Source organism: Haliaeetus albicilla, chromosome 10 (assembly GCF_947461875.1).
Source record: "Haliaeetus albicilla chromosome 10, bHalAlb1.1, whole genome shotgun sequence".
In the NCBI taxonomy this organism is placed as follows: Eukaryota; Metazoa; Chordata; class Aves; order Accipitriformes; family Accipitridae; genus Haliaeetus; species Haliaeetus albicilla.
In genome coordinates, this window is record NC_091492.1 from 2,997,243 (window position 1) to 3,007,546 (window position 10,304).

The window sequence follows — 10,304 nt, forward strand, 5'->3', positions numbered from 1 at the left end:
CCTCAGTTTCCCTGAGTGAAACCACCCCATGCCTCAACCAGGCGTCTCCGGCTCCCACTGGGCTGGGATGGGGAGGTGCTTGAGGCTCTCCAGCACTGCAGGAGCAACACAAAAGCAACAGGCGCTGGTGAAAAATGATGTATATGTGAAAAATTCATGTATTCACAGCTGCCCAGCATCCTCCCCCGTGGGACCTGGCGGTTCCCCACGGGCAGTGCAGGGGCCGGGGATGCTCTGGGACACTGGAGGCAATCGCCGCTGGCTGGACAGAGCCTCGTGCGGGGCTGGCATCCTCGGCGACGGCACCGCGGTGTTCGGGCATGGTCCTGTGCCGTGCACGGAGCCGACGCTCACCCTCTCTCTCCTTTGGGATTTGCAGAACAAAACCTGGAGCGCCAAGTGCTGCAGACCCAGTGCCGGCGGCTGGAAGCCCAGCACTACAGCCTGAGCCTGACGGCAGAGCAGCTTTCGCACAGCATGGCGGTGAGTGGGGCCGCGGCACCCGGCTTCTGCGAGGCACCCAAGTCCTCCCGGAGCACACCCATCCACCTAGCAGTGCCCCTTCCCCTGCAATACCCCATTCCCTGCAATTCCCCATCCCCTGCAATACCCCATTCCCATCAGTGCCTCCCACCCAGGCACCCCACATCCCACCCCGTGGAGCATCCAGGCGAGCCCAGCATCCCACAAGGGATCCCATCCCCGCAGCCCTGGCCCGGAGGCTGCCCGTCGCCTGCCCTGACTGTGTCTTCTCACCTTCACTGCTTGCAGGAATTAAGGACCCAGAAGCAGAAGATGGTCTCGGAGCGCGAGCGCCTGCAAGCCGAGCTGGATCACCTGCGGAAGTGCCTTGCCTTGCCTGCAATGCAGTGGTCTAGGGGTTATTTCAAGGGGTATCCCAGGTGACGCTCCTTGGGCTAGGCCGAACATATAGTCTAGAAATAATAATCTATTTTATTACCTTGAATATTTAATATTTTTCACTGGGAGGTTTGAAGCTAAAAAAAATAAAATTTAAAAAAAACAAAAAACAAAAAAACAAAACGAAACAAACAAACAAAAAAAAAATCACGGAGAATGTGCCATGCATGAAGCAAAGGAGCACGGGAGCCGGGAGCCCACCCGACGGCGAGCAGACCCCATCCCGTCCCCTCCCGCGCCGCTGGCCCTCTGCAAGCAACCGCCAGCCCGGCTCGGGCTCTCCTCCCTGGGGACAGGGTGCTGCGGCCCCCCCCCCCCTCCACCCACCCACACTTTATAGCTCTCATTTTTGGGTTTTTTTTTGGTTTTTTGTTTTTTTTTTTTAATTAAATTACAATTAAAGACTCCACCGACAACACTAAGGCCGGAGGAGCCCTGTGGGGCCAGGTGCGGGACGGCTGGCCAGCAGCCGCCGATCCCCCCCACTCCCCGGCACAGCACCGGGAGCCTCCCCCCCCCACCCCGGGGCTTTCCACTGGAAATGCACTTCGCTATAAAACAATAAAGTCAATAAACTGGTTGAAGGTACCTTTTTGTTCCTGTTTGGCGGGGAAGGGGCATGAAACACGCGCCGGCAGTGGGCCCCGGCGGGGTTACCTTGTCAGAGCTAGTCACCCTGGTTTTGCAATTCAAAAGTCAAAAAAAGGTGCTTCAGCCTTGTACTGTGTATATATATTAAAAAAAAAAAAAGTTTTGTATGTTTTTATTACTTTAATTATTGTTATAAAAAGCTTGCCTTTTTTTTTAATATGTTTCTGCTTTTTTTTTTCTTTTTTTTTTCCTTCCCCCCCTCCCTCCCCTTTTTATTTTCTTTCTTTTTTGGCAAAAGGATTAACTCGCTTTTAGTGTTTGTACTGCTGCTGGTCAGGACAGAAAAGATACTGAAGTGTTTTAAAAGAATTTAAAAACAGGAAAAAATAAATCCCCTTTTCCAGCGGGGCAGGTGCTGTCCCACTGCCGATCCCTCGGGAACCCGGAGCTGAGCCCTTCCACTGCCCTCAACCTCCTGTGGCTTGGGGTTGGTTTTTTTTACCCTTTTTCTTTGGTTTCTGGGTCTTTTTCTGGTCCCTCTGGGCAGTTGTTGTAGGTGTCGCTGGGTGGTTTCTCAGCCTTGCGCGGGCTCCATCTGCCAAATTAAAAATACAGAGCAGTTGCGCCGAGAGGGCTGGAGGGTTTGGGGGATGGGTGGCATTGGGGTGTCCTTATTCCCCCCCAAAATACCGAGACAATCAGAGCGGCGCTAAGGCAGTTTGGGCAGAGGGAGCCAGGGTTTGCCCGTGGGGTCCGCGGCTTGGCATGGGGTTGGTGGCACCACGGGGACAAGCCGGGTCGAGTTCTCCCTGCCCGTGCCTTGTGCCCGCCGGCGGGCAGGAGCTGCCTGTGGCTCGCTGCCGGCAGCGCCGGGTTGGGGTGGCAGGTTCAGGCTTGGCACCACATGGTGCTGTTTTTAGCCACTTTCCAATCATCGCGTGCCCCAACTCCCTGGGGAGGCTTTTTTTTTTTAAAATTTTTAAATTATTTATTAATTTTTTAAATTCACCACGAGACAAGCTCATGTCTACGAGAAAAGGTGACCTCTGCTTTCTGCTTTAAATTCCCTTGTTGCACTCGCAAAGAAAGCATTAACCCCCCCCTACTCCTCCCCCCCCCCACACTCCCCGGTCTCCCATTGGCTTCACCAAAAAAAAGCTGTGCAAGATTAAAAAGCAAAATGCCCTTGTGACAGAAATTAGTTTAATCTTTTTTAAATCCCCAATTGCATCGCCAGCCTCTGGCCTAGCCGCTGCCAACTCCAGGCTTCACAATGAATTTTAACACGGCAAAATACGCTTGCTGCTCGACTCGCTTTTTCCCTTCCCATGTGCTGGGGCGGGGTGGGGGGGGAGAAGAAGCCAGGGATGGAAAATCATCAGCAATTTATCCCTTGCCGCCACCGTGCCGCGATGAGGCTGCGTGCCGCGACGAGGCTGTGGGCAGGAGCCTGACTGGGATGTAGCCTCGCTTCGTAGCAGCTCCTATACTGAGACTTTCCCCCCTCACCAGCCCACAATCACGTTTTTTGGACCAATTTCGCAGAATTATTCCCCCCGGGGCCATGGCGAGCGGTCATGTCTGTTTGTACGTACCCCATGCAGAATCACTCGAGCAGCTGCGCCAGAGCCTGGGAGGGCTGCAAGGAGGGAAAGGCAAGGCAGAGCCTGCTGGGGGCAGTTCAGATGCTGTGAAAGAAAACAAAACAAAAAAACCCCCAAAAGGAGATAAAAAAAAACAACAAACCAACAAACCTAAACATGTTCTAAGTGTACTTGTTTGAATTAATTGTAATGTAATATATTATTTGTTGAATGTAGTAATTAGGTATTTATGAATATATGGCTGTAATTTCTGAAAACATCCAAAAAAAAATAAACTCTTCCACAATGACGGCAAAGAATTCTTTCTCCCCCACCGGCGATGGGAAAGCAGCCCTGCTCCGAGCATCCCCCAGCCTCGCCGAGGGCAGCTCCTGCCATCGTCACCTTGTCAGAGCCCTTTGCTCGCAGCCGACCGCAGCTGCCTGCGGGCAGCGCTGGGGGAAGCGGCCGAGGCAGGCAGGGCACAGATGGCAGGCAGGAGCAGCGCAGAGGCTGGCCCAGATGCTCGGGGAAGGGCACCGCTCGCGGCTTGCCACCGTTGGGTTCAAGCCGGCATTTCCCCCTCGCCCATAATAATTACATCTGCCATCAATGCAGCCCCACGCCAGCGAGGATCCTGCCCTTGCCTGTCGGTCTGCCGCAGGGAAACGGGGCCGGAGCCAAAGGAGGAAAGCTGCGGGTTTTTCCGAGCATTGTTTAACCCATGTATGCTTGACGCACAGCGTGCGATGGAACACGGGGACTAATTTGATGCCGTTCACTCAGCTGCAATTATTTTTTTTTATTATTATTTTTTTATACACACATTTTCAGATTAAGAAAAAAAAAAAAACAAGACGTATGATATTACAAGACAGCCCAGCTTTGGAGAGGGAAAACCGTTTTCTTTTGTCCTTCTCCAAAGAGCAGATGGATCTGCTTCCCAGCTGATCTCCCCAGCAGAGTAGCAGACACCTCTCATTGCCGGCACATCTTCCCCCTTTTCAAGGCGTTGAGAAAATTCATGGCGAAGCACCGCCTAGAAATTTATTGCTTTCAAGCCAGTGTGTGGCCTGTGCTGCCCTCAGAAGTTCCCTCTATGAAGTACACCCACACTCTCCAGGGCGGAGAGATCCGCCTGACATCATTAGACAGCAGCCTAGCGCTGGCAAGCCACCACCTGCACCAAGCAGATCTCTGAACCCAAGCGAGAGGCCCACCTCTGCACAGAGGGAACACGTAGGAGCTACCGTGTGGGGATGCTCCCGTGCCGCCGGCAGCTCCGGAGCAATTCCCATCCGGCTGTGAGGCTGCCTGCTCTCTCTCCCCTGCCTGCGTGGAAGGGGAACCCCTGCCTGCGCGCAGCTGCTGCCGAGGAGGGGTTGAACGCAGCTGAGGGGAGAACTGTGCAGGGAGGTGGAGGCTGGCCAGATGAAGGTCCAAGGGTGAGGAGCGGAGCCTGCTCTCTCTTCCAGTGCCCTCTCCTGGGAGGTTTGAAGGTTGGCCTGGCTAGTACCTCAGAAATCCTGAGAGTGGGCACTCTCGCCAGGCTGAAGGTTAGTCCGGAGCTTGTACATGTGATCTAAGGCTTGAGTAAGGAAAGTCCCGATCGTGTTGATCTCCATCAAGGTTAAGTTATCCAGCTAAAAGACAAAATAACAGAATCTGGGGAAACAGCTCTGTCACAGCGGAGGATGAGGAACTCAGAAAGCAGCTCTGCAGCCCACGCTTTTCCTTCAGTGACACCCCAAGGGACTGGCCCAGCTGCCACCCCCGGTCAAGAGAAGCACAGGAGCAACGAGAGCACTATTTCCATAAGGCACGGGGAGCTGCAACCAGCCCATAAAGCGAGGTTTCAGCATATGGCTTTAGTTCCCAACTGACGTACCCACAACCCAGGAAAAACATGCCCCAACCAGCATTTTCACGAGCAGCTCTCATCAGTCACAAGCCCACACAATCGCACGGCATCTGGAATCCTCCCAGCACAGAGCTGGCAAACCTCTCCCTGCGCGTCCCCGACGCACCTTGGCGTGAGCCTCCTGCTGCCTGACAAAGCTGTCCGCAGACAGCCGCAGCTTGGCTATCCGGGTGTCCCAGGTATCCTTCACCAGTGTTCGAATCTCATCGGCTTTGGGGATGTTGTCTGAGGCGCTAGAGGAGGAGAGAGAGGATCAGAACAGGCTGCGAGGGACTCGTACGTTATGTCACCGGCGTATAAGTAATGTTGGCAGTTCTTCAGCCCTCTGAGGCATAAGCAGAGCAGTTTGCTATAGAGGAAAAAACGTGCAACTCAACATTAAAATCCAGCCTGGTACTTCTGCTGCTGGGATTTCTGGGATAGTTTATTTACCCAGGAATGCTCAGCTCTGATGCAGCATCTGGTTCTCACTAGAATCCTTCTGCTCTTTAATTGCCCAGCTGGTACAAGGTACACAGAGGGCCAATAACCCGGCCAAAGTCACAGGCAGCCAGGGAATTGAAAGGACTCGGCTGCGATTAGAGCCCCAGCTCTGTGCTCTTGTGGCTCTATCAGGGAGTATTAAGTTGAAAGGACTGTACGATTTGTGCCACATCCTCCCATTAAGCCAATTCAGCGCTGCCATAAGGACCTCAAGAGATCAGATCAATTCACATGGACAGAGCTGTCAGGGTTATTCTAGCGTGAGGGAAGGAGCCGCACGCCAAGAGCGTCATCTCCAGAGGAAAAGCCAGTGCTTAAATGACCACCCCACCGTAATCGAGGGCTTAAAGTCAGAAGAGCCTGCGCTGAGAAAAATACCAGCCAGCACATTTTACAAGTGAAATGCCTCAGCAGGCAGGAGTTCAGACTCAGAATATCCCTGGTCTCCTGCTTCTCAGGCTGAGGAAAGAGGAGTTTTCCTCCTGAAGGAGAGCCAAGGAAGAAGCCTGGAGGGTTTAGGCTGCTGAACAGATTGCAGCCATGGAACGTGTTGCCGATCCTCAAGGCCTCTACGCTTAGCTGCCGCTCAATAAAGCGGCACAGCCCCAATTATCAGGCCACAGAACAAGCAATCCCCAAGTTACTGAAATGCGAAGTTACCATGAGAAAACTGCTGCAACGAGATCTTGGCACGCTGTGAAATAAACCTCCATTAACTCTCACTTTCCCACCGCCCTCTGGGGTTGCTGCCAACGAAAGCTTGAAAAATTGTCTATGCAAGCATGTACTCGGGCGGAAACTGTTACAATACATTTCCTACTTACTAGTTTAACAGCAGCTTTGTGAGTTCCATATAATAGGGACTGGGCATCGGAGTGAAGGTGTCCTCTTTACGTTCCTGGTCCCGGATTTCCTCCAGTTTTTCTAAAATACAACCAGGAATGGTCAGTCATTGCCTGACCTTCAATGTTCCAGGCACATTTTTACCCCCAGGAAAACCCACGTGCTATTTCTGTAGGACCAACTCTATGTCCAACCATGAATCAACATGTGGGCAGAAAAAGGCTTCTGTAACGAAGCACACAAGGATGCTGACAGGGACATCGAAGCCGCGCTTAGCGCACCATGCCAGGAGGCTGGAACTACACCAGCTTCATCCCCAAAACTGATCGCCTGTCGTGATCCCACAAAGCACTTGTGCTAATTAGCATTTGTGCCCTTGAATGAATAAAGCAGAAATGCTTGGTGCAGGTCTCCCTCTTACTGCAGCTCCATTAGCGTTTATTTCTTCTCCTTCTCAGTTTCCCTTGAGATGACAAAAGGGAGGGTGCCACAATTCTCACTTTTTAGAGAGTGAGACGACCTCCCATTTCCGATGCCCTCAAGGAAAATGATTTCATGGAGTGAATGAACCATGAACCGGTGATTAACATACATATATGCTCTCCAAGGTCTCCCGCCTCACAGAGTGTCATCTGAGGTCCTGAAAGCTCTTTCTGAACAAGGCTTGTGAGAGATGCAAGTGCTGCTCAGAAAGACCAGCGATCACTGCTGATGGTGTCAGAGCTGGGGATTCAATCTAACCCTTCCTCCTCACCAGAAGAACAGAAGTTCAATACCTGGCTTAACTGGGAAGATTACATCTCCCGTAAATATAAAGAATTCCAGTGGTGGAACATTTGATCCTTCTCTCAGAGGTACTCTGTGTTTGTTGAATTAAGCTTCCCATTAATGGTGAAAACTGAGAATTTTTTTAATTTCATGCTTCCGCTGCACCCACTGAAGCCCAGGGCCAAAGCTGCCATCCTTACCAACGTCCATCCATTCTGGAGGAATCAGCCGACACTTCTGCCTCTGCTTCAGATTAATGGCCAACCAGACAGGCACCTCCACTGGCAAGCCAGGATTGAAAGGACCCAGATCTCCCTGGAAGACGAATTGAAGGCAAGAGTAAGGCAGCAGTGAGGGCTTGGACACCGCAGAACTCGTCTGCTAATTTGGCCTCAGCCATCTCTAGAGTGCATGAGTTTTTTTCCAGGGGATTTTGAAAAGCCTGAGTCAAATAGCATCTGAATTTCCTCCTCTCACTGCCCATAATTCTTTCTCTCAGACTTTTCCTCCTCTCCCTTGAGAAGTAATAACTAACGTTTCCAGTGCATTTTCTATTTCAAAGCATTTCACAGAAGTTATAGCCAGAAATTACATCTCTCCTGGAAACGCAGCCCCCCCGGGCTCAAGCCAAGGTGCTTTCAGAGGCAGGCAGCAGCGGAGCACAGCTCACACCACCACCGCAGCAGATCCTGACACCCGCTGCCAGACCTGGGGGCTCGGCACCCAGGGCAGCCCGTCACCGCCCCCCCCCAGCCCTCAGCCAAGGCTCAAGTGCTGGGGGCTGCACCACTCACTGCAAAAGCACCAGAGATGGAGGGGGGACGGGGGACACAGACACACAGGACAGCACTGCCCCCTCCCAAACCTCCTGGGGGGGCTGCCCTGCCTCCTCTCCCAACCCGCTCCCCCCTTCTCCTCCCCGCTTGTCCCCCCAATCCCTTCATCCCACCATCCCCATGCCACCCCAGGCTCCTTCCCCATGACCCCCCCCATCCCCTCTCCCTGTCTCCAAACGCCCCAGCCCCCCCGCCCCCAGGTCCCCTCAATCCCCCCCCCAGTCCCCTCAGCCCCCCCCCCAGTCCCCTCAAACCCCTTCCCAGTCTCCTCAAACCCCTTCCCAGTCCCCTCAACCCCCTCCCCAGTCCCCTCAACCCCCTCCCCAGTCCTCCCAACCCCTGTCCCCCAATCTCCCCAGCTCCTGCCCCTCCATCCCAACCCCTCCTGCCCCCAAGGCCTGCCCATAAGCCCCCCGTCCCTGACCCCCCCCCCTCCACGGCCCCCCAAGGCCTGTCCCCACCCCCCGGCCCCGCCCACCCCGATGAGGTGAATCCGGTCGAGGCTGAAGTTGGGCACGATCGTCACCAGCTCCTTCTCGGCCAAGAACTCCGCCTCGGCCGGCTCCATGGCGGCGGCGATGACGAGGGGGGGGGCCCGGACCGGCACCGGGACCGAACCGGAAGCGGAATCGGGATCGGGCCCGCCGCGCGCCCACCCTGCTTATTGGCTGCGCGGCGCCGAGGCCCCGCCCACAGCGTCCCGCTTCCCGCCGCCGGGCGCGTTTTCGCGGCCTCCGCCTGCGGGCGGGGTCTGGCGCAGTTCGGAGCACGCTGATTGGTTTCTCACGGACGGCGCTGATCGGCCATTGGTTATCACGTCGCACCCCTTTCTGATTGGCTATCCCACTCCCGCCGCTCTCCGGCTCCAGCCCCGGGGCCGGGCCCGCCGGGGGGGAGGTCTGAGTCTGTCGCGAAGGGACCAATCCCGCCGCTCCCGGAGAAGCGCTCGCCCAATCAGCGCTCAGCACACTTGTTGCCGGGGCGCCGCGGGGAAGGCAGCAACGCCGCCCTCACCCGCTTCTGCCGCCCCCTGGCGGCCGGGAGGAGCAGCGCCCCGCGGGGACGGGCGTGGGGTGCCCGCGGCCGTGGGTGCCTTGGGAGGGTGGGGGGGGTGGGTGTCACCGGGTCTGCCCCGAGCTTGGGGTACCCTGGGGCGGCCCGGACCGCAGAGGGATGAGTGGGCCGCTGCCCCTGCCCAGGGCCGCCTGCGCAGCCTCCTTCCTGCGCGCGGAGCAGCGGCAGCCGTCCGTCTGTCCGTCTGTCCGCCCGTCAGTCCGGTTGTTGTCCCTGTGCAGCCACCCACCACCCACCCGTCCACGCCATCATCCACCCGTCCAGCGACCCATCCCTGCCTCCATCCATCCACGCACGCGTCTGTGCCCCCATCCATCCAGCTACCCACGGGTCCGTCTGTCCATCCATCCACCCACCCACCTGTCCATCCGTCCATCCATCCATCCACCCACCTGTCCATCTGTCCATCCATCCATCCACCCACCTGTCCATCCATCCATCTACCCACCCGTCCATCCGTCCATCTGTCCATCCGTCCATCCATCCACTCATCCACCCACCTGTCCGCATGTCCATCCATCCATCCACCCACCCATCCGTGCCCCCATCCATCCATCTACCCACCTGTCCATTTGTCCATCCATCCATCCATCCATGCCTTCACTCACCCATCTACCCACCTGTCCATCCATCCATCCACCCATCTACCCACCTGTCCATTTGTCCATCCATCCATCCATCCATGCCTTCACTCACCCATCTACCCACCTGTCCATCCATCCATCCACCCATCCACCCACCCATCCGTGCCCCCATCCATCCATCTACCCACCTGTCTGTCCGTCTGTCCATCCACATCTCCATTCATCCACTCACCTGCCCACCCATCCACTCACCCATCCGTGCCCCCATCCCTCCCTCCATTCATCCACACATCCATCCATCCACCCCCCCCCATCCAGCGACCCATCCATGCCTCCATCCACCCTTCCACCCGTCCATCCACACCTTCATCCACCCCCCCACCCATCCAGCCATCTTCTATCCACTCATCCGTGCCTTAAAGCAGCAACCAGCCCTCCTCTTGCCGTTTCTCCACGCACCGCATCATCCCTCCTTCCATCCCTCCCTCTTCCCGCTCACGTTCAGCCCAGCCGAGGGGCCGAAGCCGCCGGTACCCGCCGCTCTGGGGGGGCTGCAGCCCAGCTTGCGGGTCACCATGGAAACAGAGACCCCCCCAAAGATGCCAGGTCTCCCCAATCTCCCTCCCCAACCTCCTCGGGCTCAGCCCCGGGGCACCCACGGGAGCGACCCCGACCCTTGGGGTGAGGATTGCCCCATGAG

The 10,304-nt window shown here is 55.9% G+C and overlaps 2 protein-coding genes across 6 annotated transcripts in view; one reads left to right on the forward strand and one right to left on the reverse strand.

Moving 5' to 3' along the window:
* The window catches only part of GSE1 (Gse1 coiled-coil protein), a 102,529-nt gene extending 100,800 nt beyond the window's left edge, over positions 1-1,729 (forward strand). For both annotated transcript variants that reach the window (XM_069793323.1, XM_069793324.1), the window contains exons 16-17: positions 380-483; positions 772-1,729. In XM_069793323.1, coding sequence (XP_069649424.1) covers positions 380-483; positions 772-906 — 239 coding nt within the window. In that variant the 3' untranslated portion in view covers positions 907-1,729. The remainder of the gene's footprint in view (positions 1-379; positions 484-771) is intronic.
* GINS2 (GINS complex subunit 2) lies at positions 1,276-8,629 on the reverse strand. 4 transcript variants are annotated; one of them, XR_011326462.1, is made up of 8 exons: positions 8,425-8,629; positions 7,311-7,425; positions 6,324-6,423; positions 5,123-5,249; positions 4,612-4,738; positions 3,108-3,200; positions 2,015-2,107; positions 1,276-1,597 (listed from the first exon to the last, which is right to left on the reverse strand). XR_011326462.1 is itself a non-coding variant. In XM_069793325.1 (5 exons), exons 1-5 carry the CDS (start codon positions 8,512-8,514, stop codon positions 4,613-4,615), a joined length of 558 nt encoding a protein of 185 aa, XP_069649426.1. In that variant the 5' UTR covers positions 8,515-8,623; the 3' UTR covers positions 3,878-4,612. The 4 variants fall into 4 exon arrangements, 1 of the variants encoding a protein (XP_069649426.1); XR_011326461.1 differs by having other exon boundaries at positions 1,276-1,643; XR_011326460.1 differs by having other exon boundaries at positions 1,276-2,107.
* Positions 8,630-10,304: the final 1,675 nt, after the last annotated feature.